The sequence below is a fragment of the Mauremys mutica genome, chromosome 13 (assembly GCF_020497125.1).
Source record: "Mauremys mutica isolate MM-2020 ecotype Southern chromosome 13, ASM2049712v1, whole genome shotgun sequence".
Taxonomy (NCBI): domain Eukaryota; kingdom Metazoa; phylum Chordata; order Testudines; family Geoemydidae; genus Mauremys; species Mauremys mutica.
Genome location: NC_059084.1, coordinates 6,985,436 through 7,008,401, shown reverse-complemented (window position 1 = coordinate 7,008,401; position 22,966 = coordinate 6,985,436). Strand labels below are relative to the sequence as shown.

General features: G+C 44.7%; 1 protein-coding gene across 1 annotated transcript in view; it reads left to right on the top strand.

Moving 5' to 3' along the window:
• Positions 1-22,966, top strand: part of COL9A3 (collagen type IX alpha 3 chain) — a 67,411-nt gene that overhangs the window by 7,026 nt on the left and 37,419 nt on the right. The window contains exons 3-11 of the mRNA XM_044986376.1: positions 379-414; positions 1,563-1,634; positions 5,670-5,723; positions 13,541-13,576; positions 15,325-15,348; positions 15,942-15,995; positions 16,861-16,914; positions 18,757-18,798; positions 21,535-21,591. Coding sequence (XP_044842311.1) covers positions 379-414; positions 1,563-1,634; positions 5,670-5,723; positions 13,541-13,576; positions 15,325-15,348; positions 15,942-15,995; positions 16,861-16,914; positions 18,757-18,798; positions 21,535-21,591 — 429 coding nt within the window. The remainder of the gene's footprint in view (positions 1-378; positions 415-1,562; positions 1,635-5,669; positions 5,724-13,540; positions 13,577-15,324; positions 15,349-15,941; positions 15,996-16,860; positions 16,915-18,756; positions 18,799-21,534; positions 21,592-22,966) is intronic.

Genomic DNA, 22,966 nt, shown 5'->3' with positions numbered 1-22,966 from the left:
TGATCATCAAGTGATCCATCTCGTCGCCCATTCCCAACTTCTGGCAAACAGAGGCTAGGGACACCGTCCCTTAATCTTTAATTAAAGATTATGTCATGTGAGGAAACTTCCAGGAATATGTCAAACCAAAATTGGCAGCCCTCAGAGATGTGGAAGATTGGATCAGGGAGCTTCATGTTTCAGAGGAAGACAGGATCAATGACAGCGTATAATGAGTCATGGGCAGACCCTTTAACGTGTAGGTCATCCCAAGTCATGGCAATTCTCCAAGAGTGCCTGGGGAGAGAAATGTACCTCTAATGAGTGTGTATGTGGTTGCTGCAAAGAGACTGTGACAGGGAGAGATTTCAGTTTCATTGTCTTTTTTCATTCCTTTAGGGAGAACCTGGCCCACCTGGTTTACCTGGCCCACCAGTAAGTATTTACTGATCAACAACTAATTTACTCTCTCGCTTGTAAATCTGCTACGAGGAATAATGTATGTGAATCCCTAATTTTTCAGCAGCAAGGGTCACAAACTGCACTTTCTCCTCTCAGTCCGCAGCAGAACTCCTATTTGCATGTTTGGCATGCAAACTGAGAACAACCGGCAGCATGGAGTCAGCACTGACCTTAAGAAGAAACATGCTTTCCTGTTTCATAGTTAGGAGAGCAGAGGATCTGGGATAAAGCATCAGAATAGTGGAGCTAAAGGGCTTGTATTGTCATTGAACTCTCTTTGCAGACATTGTTTTTACAGTTCTTTCAATATGAGAGAGAGCACTATGTAAATGCAGAGTTTTCATATGGTTATGCAGCACTCACAGCTCTGGTCTCCAGTTTGCACACTTGTTTCTGGGTGTCCAAACCGTCATTTGGGCATCCTTCCGGTTGCTTGGCTTGCACACACAAATGCAGCTTTTGCACATTGAAAATGAGTATAGGCCACTCCTGCAACTGCTTTGAGTATTACCTGCAAACGTGGACAGTAAAATCAAGCTTGGAAATTTGGCCCATAGTGAAAAAATGTGCAAATAAAAATGGTGAGTAAGCAGCTTCAGAGATAAAATGAAATATTGTGACGGACTAGGTGGCAAAACATGCGGGACTCAGTCCTCCACTCTGGCTCCGTAAAACTGAATAGTGCTAGCATTATGTCACCTTTGTGGCTCCCCATTCCTGAGATCATCCAGGGTCCTCTTTAGCTCCCTAGGCATCTTAGAGTGGTCCTAGGTCTCCTCAGAATTGTGCCAGCTGCAACACCCCCAACCACACCCTGACGCCCCCTTGTGCTCAGGGCTGCAATGGGGATCAGTACACGTACATGGAACTGCACGAGAAGAAAGCTGTGCCAAGCAATTACCAGGTTTATAGAAAAATGAACCAAAGCACATAAGTGTCTAGAGATTTACATACTTGTAGATTAATTATCAAAACAATTTATTTTGAAGACATTTTCCTGCATTGCAGGATATAAATTTAGCATGTTAAGAAATGAGCTGATCATCTTCTATCTTGTATCAAGTTATAGCATGCTTCTGTAATTATTATATTAACAGTGGCTGTCTATTCATCTGGTTTAGGGGCCGAAAGGTGCACCAGGGAAGCCTGGAAAGGCAGGTGAAGCAGGGTTACCTGGCCTTCCTGGAGTGGATGTGAGTATTTCAGCTTCTTCTCTTGGATTGATCAAATATTTTACATTGGCATGAGCCCAAAGCAGCTTGTCCATTTGCACTAACTCTCCCGGGCAGCAGATGTGGGTGCTGAACTGAATCTGTGTCTTACGCACCAAGGGAAACCTTATGCGAGATCAATGCAAACAGCAAATTTTAGTTGTTGTTCGGTTTTGCAACATGTTTTGATCAGCACGTAGTCAAAAATTAGCGCATCAGTGGTCTATCCTAGGCACTAGCTGTCAGTGACTTGTTTTGATGGTACAATCAGCACTGTCTCTCTTCATGGTTACTCCCAGTGGCCCAGAACAGCCTCTGGCTGTTGTAGTTGCAGGTGATTTGAGGCGTGGAGAACATTTACATCATCAGGTGTTTATTGTGCAAGCCTCAAAATCTTCCTTTTATTTGGGCCGTTTGTACCCACCTGACGCATCAATGGCGTGAGCCAAGAGTAACCAAACCTACAGGAGTTCAGATTTTCTTCAGGTTCCGTTGCAAGTGGATTCTAAGTTCCCAGTAGGTTCGGAATAAAACTCTTCAGGGTGCCAGATGTCTTCGGTCCTTTCCATCTTGGGATGCCCAATTACTGAAACACTGATATGGCTGCTGTATAATCAAGTACAAAAATAGACACATTTCTGATTCAGGATTGAGGAAACAAAACATCAGACTGATAACGTTTGGTCAGTTAAGTCCTTTCATAGAATCATAGAATCTCAGGGTTGAAAGGGACCTCAGGAGGTCATCTAGTCCAACCCCCAAAATACAAGAATGTTGTAAACCAATTCATATTTTTGGATTCAGTGACTCTTCAAGGCTTAATACATGTGCTTCGTTAGCGTCCGTGTGCAGCTGGCTTTAAGTGCAAATGAGGCAAGGCTGTGATCTGGTGGTAACTGTGCTACCAAAAGCCAATTACTAATATGAGATCTAGTGGTTTGAATGCAATGGTAGAGCACTGAAACCGTAACTGGTCAGTCTGCTGTGGACTTTGCAGCACGGCATTATTCTTTGCTGTCCTGTAGCTCATCGTGCATTGTCCTGCCCTAAAATCGGCACATATCTACCTTCCTGATGAGAGCACAGCGGCTGCATTCAGAGAATTGCGGGTCTCCGAGCCTAGCATACGACGACTGCCTGCCACCAAGCATCTAACTAGATTATGCACAGCTAGGGTGACCAGATAGCAAGTGTGAAAAATTGGGATGGGGGTGGGGGGTAATAGGAGCCTATATAAGAAAATGCCCCAATTATCAGGACTGTCCCTTAAAATCGGGACATCTGATCACCCTACATACAGCTCTACAGCTCTTGAGCCAAATGCTGTAGCATTGTACTACGAGAACCTGGAAGTGAAACTGACTCAAAATACATCATGTCTGTTTTCATTCTCCCAGCTGTGTGAAATTCTGATGGTAAAAACTACATAAACAAGGAAAACAAAACTAGATTATCTGAACATGTGCAATGCTATGGTGCTCGGGTGGCAAACACTACGAGGAAATCTTTAAACATAAAGTTAATTGATTTTTTTTAAAAGTGGCCTATAAAAACATGTCTTGTTACTATTAGTAATTTTTTAAAAGAGAACCTAAATTTGGCTCTAAACTCCCTGGCAGTGTCCCTTTATCTATCCAGTTGCTTCTGTAATTACTGTCCATTCCCTTTCCCCAGCAAGGTTCTGAAGGTTGTCTTCTCTCACCTCCTACACAATCTGTAGAACCTCTTTCATTCTGGTCTTTGACCCTTACATACTAATGAGGTTTGCCCTTCTGGATGGTTAATCACCTGCTTCTGCTTCTGAGCACATCTCGCTCTCACTATATCTGATCTGATGGCTTGTTATACTAGCCATCTTTCCTCTGGACAATTTCCAATGCTTTGAGAAAAGGCAGTGGGATAGTCCCTCAGCTCATATAAATTGTCATAGCTTCACTGATTTTCATAGAGCTATGACTGTTTATACCCGCTGAGAATCTAGCCCAGTGTCTTCATCAGTCTCCTTTTATGGTTTTCCTAACTATCCTGTATATTTGATAAGCTAAATGTTTAACACTTGTTGTCCTCCATTATGGAGCGCATGCCTCTTCCCATTTTCCATTTGTCTCCTTCCTCTGAGTTGTTTTGTTGCTGGCTTGAACGTTGCTTCAAGGGGGATGGCCCCCCACTCTATATCTGTTGACATCTGCCTGAGCCCTCTGTCTCCCGTTGCTCTCTGGCTCAATCAGATCCTCACTACACTGTGATTTCTTAGTACTGAACATTTCAAAGACTCAAGTTCTTCTCCTAGGTAAAAAACCAAACCAACCAAAACCCCGTGTGATCTCATCTCTCTGATTTCACTGTCACTCTGCTTAACTTTCCTTCCAAGGCCCGAAAACCTGGATTCAGCCTTAAACCAAACTGCCTTCTTCACACCACCTCTTCTGTTTCTGTATGTGTCTGTCACCCTCTCTGGAATTCTCCCAGGATTGGTCCTTACACAAACCCTGACTTTGCGGAAATCCCTTATTCACATGTTGATCACTTTCCTCCTTGTCCATGACAGTTCTCTTTTATGATCTTAAATTCCCATTCTTGATACTTCAGAGAGTCCAGTGCTACAGCCAAGTCACTCTTGGCCTAGGAATTGTGACTAATAGCAGCCCATCCTTCATCACTTAATCCTGGGTCCGTCTCCAAAACCCAATTCATGTTTGCCTTCCTGGTTTCCTGACATCTCTGTGGACTCACGCCACTCCATCCTACTTTGTCCCAAGCTCAGTCACTCCATGACTCCGGCATGCTCTCCCTTCCATTCCCCATGGTGGACCCAATCTGTGACCTGATGTTGTATTTCTACTGCCTCCTCTGTCTTGCAGTGTCTTACTTCCTCCCTCTAAGATGTTGAACCATGGCCTATATTTGACTCTAACCTTAAAACTTTCCTTTTCTTTAGTACCTTTTATAGGGACACAGTAAGTATTTTGAGTCCTACTGAGTCACACCTGCCCATTAACAGCAGTTTACTCCAAGAAATAGGTCACTCAAAGTGTAGGGTACCGCTTAGAGTGAGTATTGAAGGCCCTTCATGATACTGCAGCACATGAAAGACGTTTGTGTATAAAGGTATGGTATTGCTGTTGCGCTGTCTAATTTATTGTGATCCTAAAAAGGGAATTTTAATTGCTCGCTGGCCCGATCCTGCCCAGACTTACACACCTGAATAACTTCATTCATGTGAGCAGTTCCTCTGGAGTCTTTGCAGGATCAGGCCTTATAACACTGTTCTGAAACAAAGCTAAGCATTGAATCTGAGTCCCAGACTGTGGGACCTCACAGGTTTCAAGAAGCAGAAACATATGGCTATTGATTTTTTTTTCCTTAACATCCATGACGTGTTTTTAAACAGTCCGCCCCAAATCTCAGTTAAAATGATCAGTGCTGTAACTATTTTAAAATGAATAGCTGATGGAATAACACTTTTTTAACAACCATATGTGTTTTGATCATTTACTTTAGAGGCAAATTAAATGAAGACATTTATTTTTAATATCCGATTAGGGATCTAATCATGAAAGTAAGACAAAACCTTCAAGGGCCAAGAATGTTCAAAAGTAGGTGCAACAAGTGCCTCAGCCGAAATATATATACACCCACTGTATGCAAAAACTGGTATTTACATATGCAAATCAGATAATTGCATGCACAACTCTGGGGTTCTGTGGCCACTGTAGGAGCACACCCTGGGCTGCATGAGCACCCATTAGCCCTAGCTTTGGAAATTCGGCCCAAATTTTAGCTGTGGTTAAACAGTAACTGACTTGGATGTTTCACCAGATGTGCTGAATGAGCAGAAGAGACCCACATACTTTCCGTCCCTGGTTTCTCATGAAGAGGATGGTTGTCAGGATTTCATGGGATTTGGGCACCCAACTCCCTTAGCTCTTCTGTAACAGGGATATTGGTTGGGGTTTCCAACAGGCTCTAGCTATGTCTTCTTCTCTGCTCTGATCCCTGCCTTTCTTTCCCTCCCAGGGTTTAACAGGACCCGATGGCCCGCCCGGCCCAAATGGGCCACCAGGAGAAAGAGTAAGTAATAGAACTTAAATCCTTAGTCTGCTTACATTTATATTCCCAAGGTACTGCTCAATGGTTATTTCAAATCTCTTTGTAACTTGATGACATTTAGAATATTATTTGTATAGTCCTAGCACCTAGGAGCCCTAGTCCTGGACCAGTTCTCCATTCTGCTAGGTGCTGTACTCCCCTTGCATGCTTGAAACCAACTGCTGTTCTCATCTCCCAGAATTGTTTTTTTCCCCCATGTAATTATGATCCAGGGTTGTGCACTGGGTCTAATGTTTGTATTTCAGGTGTTTGTGTGTGTTGACATATTTCACTGGTTTGTTTCTAATTGCCTCAGGGCGCCATGTATGTGCGTGGTCTTGGATGTCCCGGATAAGGAAATACCATTAGCAGACCAGATCTCAGGGTACTTTGGGTGCATAACTAGCTCCTTGACGCATTCAGAGAGCCTGTGTAGAACATAAATTCAATTAACAAGCTTTCCAGGTTTATTCAAATACCGTTATTAGGGCTTTATTTGTGGTCTGAGTGCAGAGTCCTGTTATTTTTTTCTACTGCTGCTTTTTTTTCCTCAGTTGTGTAGACTGGTGTCTTTCATTAATTCCTGGGTTGTGGTCACACTTGACATGGTGACATCATTAGTTGCATCAGCATGGATGTCACAGCCTTCACAGATAGATTTTTTTTTCATTGAATGTAATAGTTGCTTATAGGAAATCTGCCAAGGGGCACTATGGGAAAGAGAGAGGTCTGCCGTAGGTCTTACAGTGTGTTAGGTCTCAAGCATTGTCAGGCATGGAGCAAAACTGTGCTCTTGGCTGCTTCCCATCTGTGCTGGCATTCTCCACTTGAGAATCCATCTCTGTTGCAGTCGTCTTCGATAAAACCAGAAGGTGCACAACAAGTAGGGGGAGGTTTTCTGATGCACTCACTTTTGGCTTAACTCTGCTCCCACTGCAGCCAATGAGTGTTTTATCCTTGATTTCAGTGGGGATGGTTGGCAACTCCTAGGATCCAGCCCTGATTTTCAATACAAAGAAGGCCTGGGCAACAGAAACATGCCTCATTTGCATGTTCTGTTATCCATATTTGCACATGCCCATTTGAACGCACACACACCTGATAGCCACGTGCAAACAGGGTACTTGAGAATTTGATGTATGCGCAAAGTGACGCACATTTTAAGCATTTAGCTGAAGCATGCAAATTCATGATTAGCACACACAACAACCAAACTGTATGTTCAGATTAGACATGTGTTCCCAGGTCTTGAAAACCTGTTTGTAAGCGTGGTGCAAATTTTTGACCTGTTGACATTTACAGCATCTTTTTAAGGTCAGTGATCCATCTAGAAAGTCTTTTTATAGTCAATGCAATAAAAGCAGGGGAAGAAATTGTTGAATTTGAAAACAGAGTTTTAGCAATGCAGCATTGTTATTCTAACTTCATTTCCTCTGGCCCTTATTCAAGAAAGCACATAAAAACCGTTGCAGTCAATGCAATACAAGCATGTGCGTACTGTCTTCAATGGATGTAAGCATGTGCTTAAAGTTAAGCACATACTTAAATTCTTTTCTGAATAAGGATGTTTTCCTAAACTTGGGCCTCTGTGGGTAAAAAGGCTCTTCTGGCTGTCACTATGAACAGATGTGCTTGGCTTATGGCAGTGTATTCACAAGAGATTTTTAGCTTCTGTTACTATATTATTAAGAAATGTTTCTGTTCTCCCATAAAGGCTGCCTCTCTTGGTTTGGCAAAGAGATTCTCAAGCACCCTAATGAAATAGTTCAGTTACTCTAGGTCTGTTCTCCCATTGACTTTAGGAGTAGGACTGTTCCTATACCAATGGCATTGTCAGCCCTGAGAAGTTTTTAAACAAGAAAACAATTAATTTTGGCAATGAGATTACCTGGATTATCACCTTATTGCTAATGCCAAAGGATTTTAAAGATTTAAAAGATCAAAAGATTTTAAAAGGGCTGTTTAAAGTTTAGTGTTTTATACTGTATGTACACAGTGTAGAATGCATCAATAAATCAGTGCATCCCTAAGAAAATACCAAGACTCAGCTACTTTCTAGAACCCAGAATAATTTATATTTATGTCTGAATTTAGAATGGCATATTAGGCACGCATTTTATATACTGTATCCATGTATATTCAGAAGTAATATTGCCCCACTGTAAAAAATTATGGTAAGATCATTTTCCAATCGTAAGAGAAAGCACAGTGTTATCGGGAGAATGAGTTGAGTCAGAAAATGCATTATTAACTGATGCACCTCCACCGAACTTAATTGAGTCACACCATCTGGCTCCAGGACTGCATATTGACCTATAATCATTGAAAAGTAGAAGGAACCTTCATTGCTATGTATTAAGGACCCGAACTTGCCCTGCTGAAGTCAATGGGAATTATGCAATTGATTTCAATGGGAGCAGAATCCAGGTTTAACTCAGTAGGTGTCAGGAACTTAACATTTTCTTTTTACAGGAGCAGCATCTAGCCTTGTCCTCAGTGGTTGTAAAGGTTTTAGGGTTAAAGATGAAAGTGATCAGAAGAAAACCTGAGTAATATGCAGTAGGACAATGGCTGAGTTGACATTTGCAGCAGAGTTGATTTTTATTGGATTACAGCCGTTCCTAGCATGACACTTCTTAATGAGGCACTTGGCTCCTCAGAAATCTGTTTGCTTAACCATCCTCTTTAAATTTAATAAGGGAAAACATTTCTAATCTGGGTTGGTATGCAGAAATCTTGGGGTGGAATGGCAGTGCTTCCTGGGATCACCAAGTAAACATCCTCACCAGCAGTTACTGGATTATTTTCCAGGTCTGTCCATCTGTCTTGTTATCACACTCTGTACTGGATACAATTTCAGACTCTTTTCAAACTCAGAAAATGCCCCCCCAAATATTTCTGAATTAAAATAATGGTTTCCTGGCTGAGAAATTGGATGCCAAGCTTTAACCCTTGAGTGAGGGTCTTTTGGCTTCCTTTTAAATCCCTCTGAAAATAAAGGTCACTTCCATTTCTCAGGCATGTTCTGTGGAACCCAAATACTTGGCCATAATATTTCAGTACTTCCACTCCTGACAGCAATCTGGACCAGGACATGGGAAGGCAGGAGAGAGAACCTGAAGTGAAAGTCATCAGAAATCTTCTGAACTCTAAGACTGGCGTGTTTAAAGGATCCTGGAGGAGTTAAGCACCCTTGGGCCCCTTAAAAAATCCTAGCCCATAGAAAAATCACCTCTGGTTCAGTTTGAGTTTTGGGTGGTGGCGTGCGAGAGTTTTTATCAGAACTGGTTCACCCCAGCCTCATTTAACAGACTCTGAAAGAGGAGTATGTCCTATATCTCTTGACGGTCTGGTCTCCAAACACACGCAGAATTCCTCAGTAGAAAATAATGGGGCTGTTAGGGTGCATTTGTGCCAGTGTTGTCTCTGAGACACCTGCAATTTATTGTCTACGCTTCTGCTTTCACTCCCCCCCCCCACCATTTCTAAACTGAGCATTTAAAAAATACTGTTCTTTTTTGATTTTGGGGGAGTCAGAGCCAAGGCAATTGGAGTGCGAGGGCACCTCTGGCAGCCTGACAGACTCCTCCAGACAAGGAGGAAATCCCGCGAAGGCTACTCTTCAAGTGGGAACCTGACCTTCATACTCTTTCCCTGGGGAGTTGCTGGGAGGAAAAGGGAGCTCCAGTGGCAATTTCACAGAGGTTCTATGCATGCCGCCCGATTCAATCTCGGGGCCTACGTGTGCAATTATGTGGATGAAATTCTGAAAACCCAGAGGCTAAGTTCACAATGGCATGGGCGGTTGTTCTAGTTTGTGCATGCAGTCACCATGCACAATTGCACACACACACTGGCAGAATCCACCGTCTGTGTGTGCCGTCATGGGAACTGCACGTGCAAATTGGGCATGGATTTTGTGCAAGCATTTCGTGAGCTTGTGGCAATCTGACCCTGAGAATCCCAAGAGTCAGTGAATGTAACAGACGAGCACTCCACTCGCGTGGGGCTTCTTGTGTAAATGGATGGCGATTTTTACTGGCAGAGCGTTACGTTTAAAATGTCCTATAAATAAATACATCGCTTGTTGTGTGTCTGAGTCTGCCACCTCCTCATTTCCTGTTCTGAGTTCTGCCTTTACCCTGGAATCGCAGCAACTGAGAACAATAGTAGCAATGCAAGTAAAGAGCTGTAGGCGCAGAGAACAAAGCCATTGTATCTCGCATCGTGAGCATCAACACAGCATAGAAAAATTCACCGTGAGGCCTGTGTTGGTGCCATTAAACAAAAGATGAGCTCACTATCACTCACGTTGAATAAGAGTGGCACACCTCCTCCTCCTCCTCCTCCTCCTCTCTTCCCTTATGCTTGTTAACATGAATAATTAAGTCAACCTGCTGTTATCGGCTGTCTGGCTGTATTTTCCTTACCCTGTCACAGCTAAATCTCCTTTCTGGTTAAGAATAGGCTAAGAACTTTGAGAACATCAGTCAGCTAAATTCAAGCAGAAACTCTTGGCAGTAGAAAAGAGGGTCGGGCTTGGGGTCTAATATTTGTGTGTTTACACATTTCATTGACTTTTTTCAAGCTTCCTGGAGCCATTGATGGCACTGAAATAACGCGAGAGCTGGTCTCCTGATGCTATTTCATTTCCCAGGTGGTAGCAATGCTATGGGAAGGCCAGATGGTGTGTTACTTGGACCAATAAATTGTTCTCCAAGACTAACAATGGTGGTGAAAAATGAAAACTTTAAAAATACTCAGCTACTGAGGTTTTGCCCAAATGCCAAGAGATTCACATTGAAGCAGGTTTCTGTGGATCTCCCGTGCATTTCCCATGCCCAGATTTGTATAAACCCTTAGTTCTTGGGTACTTCCCAGCTTCTTAAGTTATGTTCTGTAGACAATGATCCTGTGTGTGTGTGTGTGTCAATCATTTGAGCTAAGAAGTAAACTATTCCATTTTCACTGGTATATACAGGAGCATCTAGGGAGTGGAACTCGTTCCCCCAGGATGTCTGCCTCAGCTCATCCCCACATCTTTGACTGAGCCCAGATCCTGGTATGGTTGTGCACCAGGCTGGTCCTTGGGTGTAACTTAGAGTGGCCATCAGTGACCCTGCGGGGCTGATACAGCAGCTGGGAATTGCTGAGCTGTAGGAAAGCCCCAGCTAACTTCTGGTTTCCCTGCACGTGCCCCTTACACTGACTCCAAGCAGGGAGGTGGAGGTCGTGTTGGAGACGTATTGCTGGAGGATGCCGCTGGAGGGCTGCTTTGGGCAGGCAAGGTGGCAGAAAACAGCCCTAAGGCAAGGGAGAAGCTGCCACTAGGGTGTTTTTCAGGTTTAATGTGTATCAGATTGTATATTGGACCCACCCCCTTTTTCATGGTGACACGTTGTTTGCCTTTCGATATTATTGTTGGTTTATGATGGTTTCGAATGGGGTTGAGTCTTCCATTGCTGTTCAGCTTCCTCAGCACCAGCGGGAGGGCTGGCGGATTATACATTCAATTATTGCTAATACTATTTTTGTTAACTGGTCCTGATCAGCTGCACCATTAGGCGGCTCATTTGGGCCTGTTTGCGAGCCCTTTGCTCACATTAATAGCCGTGTTGATTTCAGTGGGGCTACTTGTCAGGGCAAGGGTGTGTGTGGGTGTGAACTCAAGCACAGAGAGCTTGTATTTAAACCTTATCGACACAGTAGTAACCAGCACCTGCTGTCAGCCGCAGTCAAGCGTGCGATTCCCTGATCTGTCCCCACCTTCCCAGGTGGAAGATAACCTTTGGTTCCCGTAGTTACCTCCTTGTACAACAGCAACGGCTGCTCCACACTAGGGGCTCCCAATCTAGCCCTTTAGAAATTGAATTGGGATTTTAGGACCCAAAAGTGTGTCTTGATGAAGGTCATTTTTGATATGACAGTAGGCAGGTATTAGCTAACTAGCGGTGCGTCAACTGCGTTGTAAGCCCGGGACTATGGGGCCCGGGCTTGTGGACTGGATGTTTCCAAGCCCTCGCTTGAGCCTCCGCGCTGCAGTGTAAACCTGGGTTTGCTGTTGCTGAACTTGAGTCTCACAGCCATGCTAACATCCATGGAGAATATGGAGAATATGAAGAACTTCTGACTTGCGGCTTGACCTGTGTCCACACTGCAAAACGACAGGGCTAGGACCTGAGTCACCGTGCGACTTGGGCTCTGACCCACCTTCCCCATCGCAGCCTGGATCCTGAATACTTGCCGTCTGGAGTCAGACTGATGTGTGTGTGGACGGAAGGGGGGGCTTGGGCTCAAACCTGACTTGGAGCCTGGATTTAGTGTGCAGTGTAAATATTTCCTCGAGCTCCAGGATCAGTTACTGCATTAAGGCTTGTTGCTGACTGTTCCGGTACAGTGTAGATTTTAAGGTAGGTTAACTACACAGGCAAATGGCTGATCTTGGGCATATTGGCACACCAAAAAGTTTTGCAGATCCCGGCCTGCAGGAGTGAGGACTCCAGAGTCGCTAAAGATGTCATGGAGTCTTCTCAGAGAAATACAAACCTGTTGCCAGTTTTTAGAAGGTGGGGATGACAACTCTGTTTGACATTACAGTCCGCTGGGCGTGGCATTAGTATGAATAATCATCTATGTCATGAGACTTATCGTATTGCTGGCTAATGTTTTATTTATAGTCAGTACTGCACTGTGCTTATAGATAAGCCCTCTGAGTCTCCAGATAGTTGTAGGGAAGACGGCTGGGGAATTGTATGATTCAGCACCCACCATTGAGCACAGTTGGTTACTCAGACAGAGGGGAGTGTGTTTGCCCTCAACACCAATGTGAATAAGCCCAAATCTTTCCTGTAATTTCACATGGCAACAAGGGCCATTCTGTAACCCATTGTGTTCAGTGGCTGTGGAATCACCATGCAGGGAACAGTGTTTTCGTCATTCATTTTTCCATTTCCATTTAGTCTGCTTTGGAGCATTAACCAGTGATTAATTTCATAGGCTCTTTCCAGCATTGGCATCTTCAGAACACAACAAAGCGATTAAAAAAGCCCAGCTGTCTGTCTTGTTATCTGTAATGAAGCAGAAATTTAGCAACTTCAGTGATTTAATTTTAGGATAAAATTTAAGATCGCAAACATGCTCAGAAAACTGTAAATCAGGCTTAAGGTTTGGAATGCAAAAGCAAGAGGGAAATAACACCAGAATAGTTGGCAAAAAGAGACAAGTCCCAGAATCTAAACATCTTTGCTTGAAGGGGAAAGGGATGAATTAATAAAATGCAGTAGAGTTGGGTCCCGTTCCTGTCAACGATTTCAGATATAGCCCTCGGTCCACAGCATGAAGTAATTACGAACAGGACGTTTCAAATGGGAGCCAGTGAGATTCACTCTATCTGTAGCCAACTTTAAAGATTCCCAGTGACCAATCTGTGGCCTGTTGTGTGTTGTGGTTCCCCATATTTAGCCTCACTTAGTGGGGTCTCGTGTTTTAATTTGGGCTCACAGATTTTTCTAAGAGAGTAGGGAAAAGGCTCTGTTTTGAGCATCAAGAGCGTTCTTGAATCATTTAACTAATCAGACATGTCGAAGGGTCTTTTACTCACGTCTGTGAGCTCAGTCTCGCTTTGCCATGTGGGTGGTGTAAGATGCTACTGAACTTCCCCAGAGGAAGGTGACCCCATGATCTGGTGAGTTCTGGATGCTCTGAGCCACCAGGCTGACATCTGGATTAGAAACTCCCCTTTTACTTCTGTGGAGAGGCCTAACCTGCTAACTCATATTCTGATGTTTCTAATCCTACAGGGGGCTTTAGGACCTGCAGGGCCGCCTGGACCAGCTGTAAGTAACTCTGAGAATTTGCAGGCTTGTGTAGCGTAATACAGGTGCAGAATTCCCCATAGTAAAGTACCAGCAAAGCCCGTTTTGATGACAGCTATCTCATTGCGAGGGTCAGGTCACAGGGCAAGAAAAGATGTGGATCTCGTCTTGAGCCAAACGTACGGGCTCAAAGATGAAAAGAGATCATGTACTAAGTAGAGATGTTGCTGGGAGGGGTCTGTATTAAAATATATATATTTAAAATATATAAAACCAGTTCTGGCTGTCAAAGGCTTGATCCAAAGCCCACTGAAGTCAGTAGGAGACTTTCTATTGCTTCAGTGAGCTTTGGCCCAACATTTATAAATTCCCCAGCGTGGTTCCTGTCAGCAGTGGACATATGCCAACTCATCGGGCAGCGCGCAGGGCAAGATAACGTCTTTTCCAGCCTGTAAAAAGGAGCTGTCAGAAGGTTCAGCCTCTTGAACCATCCAGCTGGTTAAGCATCCTCAGAGACTTTATAATAATTCTGAAATCCACACAGCTGCGTTGGAAGATCTCTTTATTTACCGGGGAGTCACATTTAACCATCGCGATTTGGACCAATGGTATTACAGAAAAATTTAGAGCTAGATCCACATTGATCAGTACTGATGTCTTAGTAACAAAGCCCCTCAAAAAGCCAACCAGGAAATTAAATGATGGGCATGTGTTTAATTGCAGATAGAAGCTCTCCACTGAAATACTGCATTTAAAAAGCCTTGGCTCCTTAATGCTGAAAAATCAAATAGCCTTTTCCAAGGTGATGATTATTATGGTATTAAAAATCCAGCTTCTCAGCCCAGGGAGCTAACAGGCATGACTAACTTAGTGTGCAACATCAGCGCATGCTACTGACACCACTGCTCCTGCTGGTCCTCTCTTCGTATGACCAGGAGGCAGAATATCGAGGTGCACAAAGAGTCAAGCATTCCGGTTGCTTGTCACTTTCAATAAACTGTCCGCTCCCAAGGTCAGAACAGGCGAGATGGGATAACATACCTCCCACACATGTGACATGGCCTATGTGATACTGAAGGTCAGATTGGCTGATCACAGTGCTCCCTTGTGGCCTTGGAATCTATGATATCTTGATGATATCTTAAACTCTGTGTTTACGGGCCAGCAGCTGGTCACATAACATTAACTCGGTCACAGTCCTTCTTTTGTCAGGGATGGTAGTTGTTGTTTTTTTCATATCCCCAGAGAGATGGTTTTCTTTTAATGTAGCTTTTAACAGGTGCCAAGAGAAGTGGCTTCCCAACAGCAAAAGATTTGTAGAGAAAACTAGGTTTAAAAAACCCGGAGAGGGGGGCTGTATTTCTACCCTCATATGTGCACATGACCCGTTAATGGGTCACTGGATGAATGTTGGAGCAGCGAATAGCCCACGGGCAACAAAGAGCAAAAATGAATGCAAAATACAGACGACAAATCTAGTTAGGGTGACCAGACAGCAAGTGTGAAAAATTGTGATGGGGGTGGGGGGTAATAGGAGCCTATATAAGAAAAAGACCCCAAAATCGGGACTGTTCCTATAAAATTGGGACATCTGGTCACGCTAAATCTAGAGTTCAGTAACTGTCTCTGGCTCCACTTTCTGACTAAATTAGAATAATAGGGGCTAGGGGAGTGTTGGGGGTGGGGGAAGTGGTTTTTTGATACAATGATCCACTCTGTGTGTGGTCAGTTTCCAAATGACCTTTCTTTGTTTTAAATTTTGTTTCCAGGGCAAGGGACTGCCAGGCCCTCCGGTAAGTAGCGGCATCTTTCCCAGGGCTGGTCTACACTAGAAGGTTGGGTCAACCTGGCTACATTGCTCAGGGGTGTGAAAAATTCACTCCGCAGAGCAACACTGCTAGGTTGGCCTACGTTGTAAGAGTAGACCAGGCCTCAAAAAGGGAGTTTAACTTATTACATTGGTTGTGTTCTACTTCGGTATTTTCCCCAAAACCCACCCACAGACCCAGATCCTTGGGTGCTCTGAGCCGTGCTAAATCCAGTGGGTGTGAAGCCATGGCGAAGGGCGGCCTGATGCAACCTTTACACTGCTGGAGGCCGGTTTGGCCACTGATGTGAATTAGAGACGCCACAGAGTGCAGCAGCTTTGTAACTGGTGGGAACATTTCATTGCTTTCCCCGGAAGGGGATCCCGCGTGGGGACAGGGCACAGGGAGCCCGGGAGTGTCTGTGTTTGTATATGGAGCATCTGGCTGATAAGGGGTGATAAGGTGTGTAAGGGAGGGGTGTAAGAGTGGGAGGGGTGAGCAGCGTAAAGCATTTGTTTTTGTACTGTGAGAGTTCTGCTGGGTAGCAGCATGTGTAATGTTCTGGCTCTATTTTACAGGGGCCTCCAGGACCCAGTGGACTCCCGGGTGGAAACGGACTTCAGGGGCCACCTGTGAGTTTCCTTTGCTGTTTAATTCCCATTGATTGAACATCATGCAGCCATGGAAGAATAAGGTCTATTTCTGACCTCTTGCTGCACTTGGGAAGCTTAATAAGAGTATGACACCACACTTGCTCTGTGAATCGGCCAGCAGGAGATGCATTCCCTGTACTGGCTAGTGCGGTGGGTATGTGTCAGCTACCGTGCCAGAGCTGCTCAGTCATCTCGCCCTCTAATGGCTGAAGTCTACAGGGCGTGTAAGCTGTAACTGCGAATGAAGGCTTTGTTTCTCATGCCATGTGTGCAGGTTAGCTGGTGACAACGGTGTCCATTCTTTGTGGCAGGGGATTTGTCACACCTGGAGCTCAAGTGTGTCACTGGCATGAAGCCATTTAATATATTGGGTCAAATCTTCCTTTTGCAGTCATGCACAAAATTTGCATTCACATTTCGAAGTACAAATCCTGAGGATTTATGCCTTGGACTGAGAGAATGCAGGTGCAAATACTCAGATTTGTCCTTGCAATTCCTTTGGCAGGCACAAAAGCATCTGCAGAAAGAGACGCTGGGGCTCAGTCCTCTTCTAGCCATGTCCCCTTATGCCACATTAAAAAATGTGATTGCACTTTAATTTCTTTTCAGATTTTCAGTCTAGTTATTAACATGGTGAAATTGTCCCAAGAAAACCTTTCTCATCCTCATTCATCTCATACATATATAGTATGTGGGGCCTGCCCCACTCCCATTGAATTGAACAGCAAAACGTCTGTTGAGTTGAGTGGGAACAGGAGTGGGTCCTTCAGTGAACTCTTTTTTCCCAAGAGAGATTCTACAGAGGGTGTATATGGGAATTCTTATTATTTCTCACTCCTTTTAGGGACCATCAGGTCTTCCAGGATTCCCAGGACAGCCTGGACCTCCAGGGCTTCCAGTAAGTTGCGATTTTTCCATGTAATAAACATGAAGAAAGCTAAACTTGGTGTGATTTTGGGGATCTTCTTCTTGTGCCCATGGAAACAGCTGACAGGGCAGTTGCCTTTTATTTGCTGTTTTAGGTTCAAACTCCCACTTAAGTTGAAGTGTTCCCTGCAAGCTAAAAACAATGCATTAGAGTAGCGGTTCTCAAACTTCAGCAACCCGAGGACCCCCATTTTGATTTTAAAAAATGTGTGGACCCCCAAACCCTCTGCTCAGCCCCATGCCCTGCCCCCAAGGCCCCACCCCACCTCTTCCTGTCCCCGCTTTTCCCCTTCCCCTCCACTTCCCTGCCTCTTTTCGCCCCCTCCCCCGAGCACGCCCCATCCCCGCTTCTCCCCCTCCCTCCCAGTGCCTCCTGCACACCCCAGACATGATTCCGCCCCCCCTCTCCCGAGCGCACCCGCTCCTTCCCCTCCCTCCCAGCGCCTCCTGCACGCCACTGAGCAGCTGTTCCCCGGTGTGCAGGAGGCGCTGGGAGGGAGGGGGAGGAGTTGATCAGCAGGGCCCGCGGACCTCCTGGGATACCCTCGCGGACCGCTGTTTGAGCAACGCTGCATTAGAGGGAAAGCAATGACTGTTTATTGCCCGTGCTTATGAGTGTTTATTATTCCTGCTGATGCCGAGTGGGCAGGGCGTGATGCAATGCCATGTGGCTTCAGGCCACACACTGATCACAGGAAAGATTTTTCCTCCCAGGTAACCATGGTGTGATTGGCCGTATTGTTATGGGATTTTTCTTCATGTTCCTCAAAAACAGCTGGTCCTGGGGCCTGAAACGGGTGCAGATGATCCTGTGAAGATGTCTGGCTCCCTGTCTGGAGGGATTGCTTACTCTGACAGCAGCAAGAGCCTGTATTAGATGGAGCGACAGTCTGATGCACGATATCAGACCCTGTGTTCCTGTAATCCCATGCCCGTGTGTGGGTTGCTGGCTGTTGGGATTTAACTTGTGCATCTAAAAGCCTGAACCTCTACTGTGTGAGCTAAAACATCCACCTCTGTTAGCTATGGTTGTACTAGCCTCCCCAACCACTGGGTGCACCAGCAGCCACCCCAAGAGGGGGACGGACGCCATCCTGTGTCAGTGTGGGTTACGTTCCTATCACACATATCCTAAAACTAGCTTGTGTGTGTAGTGGAGTAATTGTGCAGGTAGGGTTGTTGGTAATTACCTATAACTGAGGAGATGGGTCTCCTTTAAAGACATCCGCATTAGACAATGAGTGGAAAGTCCCACCCCCATAAAGGGAAATTCTCTTGAAGATAACAATCTTGGGGAACTGGAATTGGGGTTCCCTCTGGAAAATTTACTCCTTGGAAAACATGGTTCCTCCCCACATCCTGCAGCTATAACCACACCTCTATGTTGGTCTGCTTAAGCCACAGCCATTGTGTTGGTAGCTGTATGGTCTAGTGGTTAGAGCACATGACTAGCTGTCAGGGCTCCTGGATTCTGGGGTTCTGCTGCTAACTCTGCCACCGATTTGAGGTGCGTGACCTCACTTCATCCATAAGTGGCTCATAGGCCTGGTGTTGGCCATCTGCCAAGGGGTGAATTTTACCTTGTGTGACTCGGGCAAGCCATTCAACCTAGATTTACCTCTCTGTAAAAGGAGTGTAAATCTATTGACCTAGCTAACTCATGAATGTCTGTGAAGTGCTTTGAGAGGCTCGAATGAAAAGGAAATACAGACGTGGAAAATATCTGTGTCAATAAAATATGTTTTTTGGAGATAACATTTTCTTTGGTGCTTTGTGTTGATATATTTAAAAGTCCAAATGTTCTTGGTTATAGGGTCTTCCAGGGGTTCTTCCTGATGGCGGTGGGGACCTTCAGGTAGGTTTTTCTTTATATTGTAGCAACACATTGTTAACTTAACCCCTTAAATAATTTTTTATGTATGAATTTGGGTGAACATAGGTCTGTTTTAATGTGCAAGGGCTAGATCATGCAAACATGGTAGCCTTACCCATTAAATTAATGGAGTTGTTTGTGTGGCTAATGTCTTCCAGGTGCACGAGTCTTTGCCCTATCAGGGCCTTGGACTCTTTCAAGTATGCAGATATTTTAGTGCTGTTTCAGGATATTCCTTGTCATTTTACTTCAGTTTGTTCCTTGCTTCCCTAGTGCCAATTTTGCATATGTTTGATCCCTTGCCAGTTTAATAAAAAGCAAATTTTAGCATTTGACAACCGATGACAATTTTTCATGCATCTGTTTCAACCAGAAAAGGTCAAATTTGTTTTGCTGTTTATTTCCCTGGGCAGCAGCACCTTGTTCCCAGGGGCATAAGCCTTGTTTGTTCTTTCCTTTTTGGGCAAATATCTTGATTTCTTTATTTCAAAGGAATGAAACAGACATTAAGGTAATGAGCGATATAAATGACATTTCAAGATTTCACAGCTGTTGTTATGACAGCTTCTTTGCTTTCCTAATTAGAGTACTCTGAAAAAGCTTCTGTCTTGTTGACACTGTCTTATGGGAAAGACTTATGGAATATAACAGAAAATACCTTTTTTGGTAATTTTTTAGGCCACCCTATAGAATTTAATAGAAAATTATCTCCCTGCTACAGAATTATAAACAAAGGTTTTAAAAAAAAACCTATAGAAGGATCTCGTTCTCGAATGTTCTATAGATTTTTTTGAAGTACTAGGTATAGAATCCTCTTAAACTTGTATACAGCTTTTGATTTAGTCCCTGTGAAATCCTAGAAGACTCTCCCATGTGGGCCAGACACAGCTTGAGAATCTGTCAATAGTTTGCTTCATTTTTAACTGAATTCCCATTCCTATAAACTCTTATGCATGAGCTTTTCCTTTGATCAGGTGACATCAATACAGCTTCAAATGGGCGTAAAGTTAAGTGTATTCCTAATTGTTTGCATGATTGAGCCCCAGGTTTTCAGCAGAGCAAGATCAGAGGACATGGTCTGCTGTAAATAAATATCCTTGTTCTGTTTAGAATAAGGAGGTTTGGGGCTGGATTCAAAGTCCACTGAAGTGAGTATTGATGTCTCTAAGTCCTATCTTTTCCAGACTCAGCCAGGGTTACAGTCACTGTTAGGAAGTCTAGATAGACGAGATCATATTACTCTCGATCCAGGAATGCAACTCCCATTGACGTGTACAGCAGGTGATTGGCTGGGGTGATGCAAAAGAAGAAGGTTTTCTAAGGCATGAGGTTCCAATAGGAACAGTGAGGTCAAATAACCTAACTAGTTTTAATATGGAGCTTGGTAAGTTTATGAACAGGATTCTGTGCTGGAGTTGCCTGTGATAGCAGGGGGCTGGATTCAGTGACCCAGGGGGTCCAATCCAGTCCTGAGTTCCTAGGTATATGTTCATAGGAGATGTTTAAAATTGAGTTGGGGCTTTACGGCCTGGATTACAGAATCCATCCATGTGCCCAGCTTTGTTTCATGTTTTGCTTCCAAGACCCTGAGGCCACCTGCTAAGTTTAGACTTGAGAAAATCCTCTCCTGTTGTTGAAAGGTGCTATGAAGTGGCAGTCATTACCTCTTTTGTGTGTTAATCGCTCTCTCTAATTAGGCCACAGAACAGATTCCAGCATCACAGGAAGCAAACCTGGAGGTTATTAACTAGAACTGGACTAAATATTTCTACAATTTTGCTGAAAAATGTCGATTTTTTTCCATGAAATGTTCAGTTTTTGGAGGCAGTGTCTTCTAGTGGATAGAGCACTGAATGGGGACTCAGGAGATCTGGGTTCTATTCCCAGCTCTGCCACTGGCCTGCTGGGTGACCTAGGGCAAGTCACTTCATCTCCCTGTGCTTCAGTTGCCCCATCTGTAAAATGGGATAGTGATTCTGGCCTCCTCTGTAAAGTGCTTGAGTTCTACTGATGAAAAGTGCTATAAGAGCTACAAGGTGAGGGAGGTAATATCTTTTATGGGACCAACTTCTGTTGGTGAGAGAGACAAGCTTTCAGGCTACACAGAGCTCTTCTTCCAGTCTGGGAAAGGTACTCAGGTCCTGTCTACACTGCATACCTATATCGGTATGAGTACTTCGCTCAGGGGTGTGAAAAATCCACACCCCTGAGGTAGTCATACCAACCTAACCCCCCATGTAGAGAGCGCTGTGTCAGCAGGAGAGTTAGTCCTCTCGGGGAGGTGGATTAACTATGCCGACCGGAGACCTCTCTCCCCTCATCTTCCTGAAAGCATTACAGCAGTGCAAACTGCCCACGCAGCGTTTTAAGTGTAGACTTGCCGTCAGTGTGACACGGCGGAACATGCAAGATGAATTGGGCAGTTAACACACTGAGTGCCTTTCCCAGACCTGAGGAAGAGCTTTGTGTGGCTCCAAAGCTTCTCTCTCTCTCCAACAGAAGTTGGTCCAATAACAGATATTACTTCCCCCGCCTTGTCTCTCTCGTATCCTGGAACCGACACGGCTACAGCAACCCTGCAAACAGTGTATAAGAGCTAGGTATTAGTGTTAGTATTATTGACCAGCATATTTTCCCCCTCAATAATAATGACACCCACCTTGCTCCAAACACCCATTGTCTGTGCTAGCTAAACCCACGGATGTTTGTTTTGTGCAGTGCCCAGCTCTCTGCCCCCCAGGCCCTCCGGGTCCTCCAGGAATGCCAGGATTCAAGGTAAGAAAAATATCCTCTGTAAACACAAGGAGTTGAGTCCCAGAACGTGTGGCAGCGGGAGGCCCTGCGGCTGAGAGCAGGACTCAGGTTCACGCTGTACAAAGTACACTGCAGTCCTCCTTTATCCGAGCCGGTGGGTCTTGGAGTACGTTACCCAGACACAAAATGCCACCAGCTTTTATTTTCAAGAGACAAGTGAAGGATACAGGTCCCATCCTGCTCCCAGCACATGGTGTTCCCATTAACGTCCATGGGAGTTCCAAACGCACAGGGCTTGATCCCGCCAGGTGCCCCCATCCACCAGAGCACTTAACCACACACACCCCCATTGACTGCAGTGGGAGAATTTGCAGTGCTTAAAGTTAAGCACGTGCTTAAGTGCTTTGCTAAATTGGGACTCCAGCTCCTTGCAGGATTGAGCTCAGAGTCCCTCTCTGTTAGCTGTCATTTTGACTGTCTCCACTGCAACTGGGAGGAGTGAGTTATGCCCCCCAGCGCACATAGACAGATGTACTTGCTCTGCTCCAACTAGTGCGCTAAAAATAGGAGTGTGTCTGGGGTAGCAGGGCAGCGGTTCGGGATAGCTACCTGAGTAAAACCCCCGGGCATGTCTCGGGCAAGTAGCCCGAGCTGCTGCTCTTTTTAACATGCTAGCTGGAGCACAGGTAGCCCATGCCTGCCTCCCCATCCCCTCAGAAACACATCCCAGGTTTTTCAAGTACACTTATCACTGTGATGCAGAGATACCTATTGTATTGTGGAGGGCATAACTCACGTGACCAAATACCATTTCAGCCTATTTCCCACCTACCGTAGAACCCAACTGCTGCCCAGTTTACAATGTGCTGCTGGCAGTATGTAAGTTCAAGGCTGAAGCAAGGAAGAGTTTTATATCAAGATCATTGGAGTGGATATGGGTTCATTGCCAGCCTGATGGGGTTGCCGGAGCTGTAACAATAAGCTATGGAAGATTAAATACCCTTTTGCATAAATGGGCTTTTAAAAAAATGTAAAGACCTAGGGTAACATTTTTTCAAAAGCACCCAAACCCCATTTTCAAAAGTGACATAGGTTAGCATTTTCAAAAGCACTTAAATCCCATTTTCAAAAGTGACTAGGACTTTTGGTTCTTAGATGCTTTTGAAAATTTTACCCTTAGGCATTTAGGAACTGTAACATGGGCAGCCCCCTCGTGGCCAGAGATCACTCTGTGGTGCCCTGCCTCTGTTTCCTCCTTTTCAGGGCCCGTTCAGAATTCACAGTTCAAAGGTGGTTCCCATTTATTTAGTCCTTTGATACATACCAGCACCAAGCAGTTCAGTGTCTCTCTCCTGACTAATCCCAAATAATACAAACTCTCACAGCCTTCATCCCA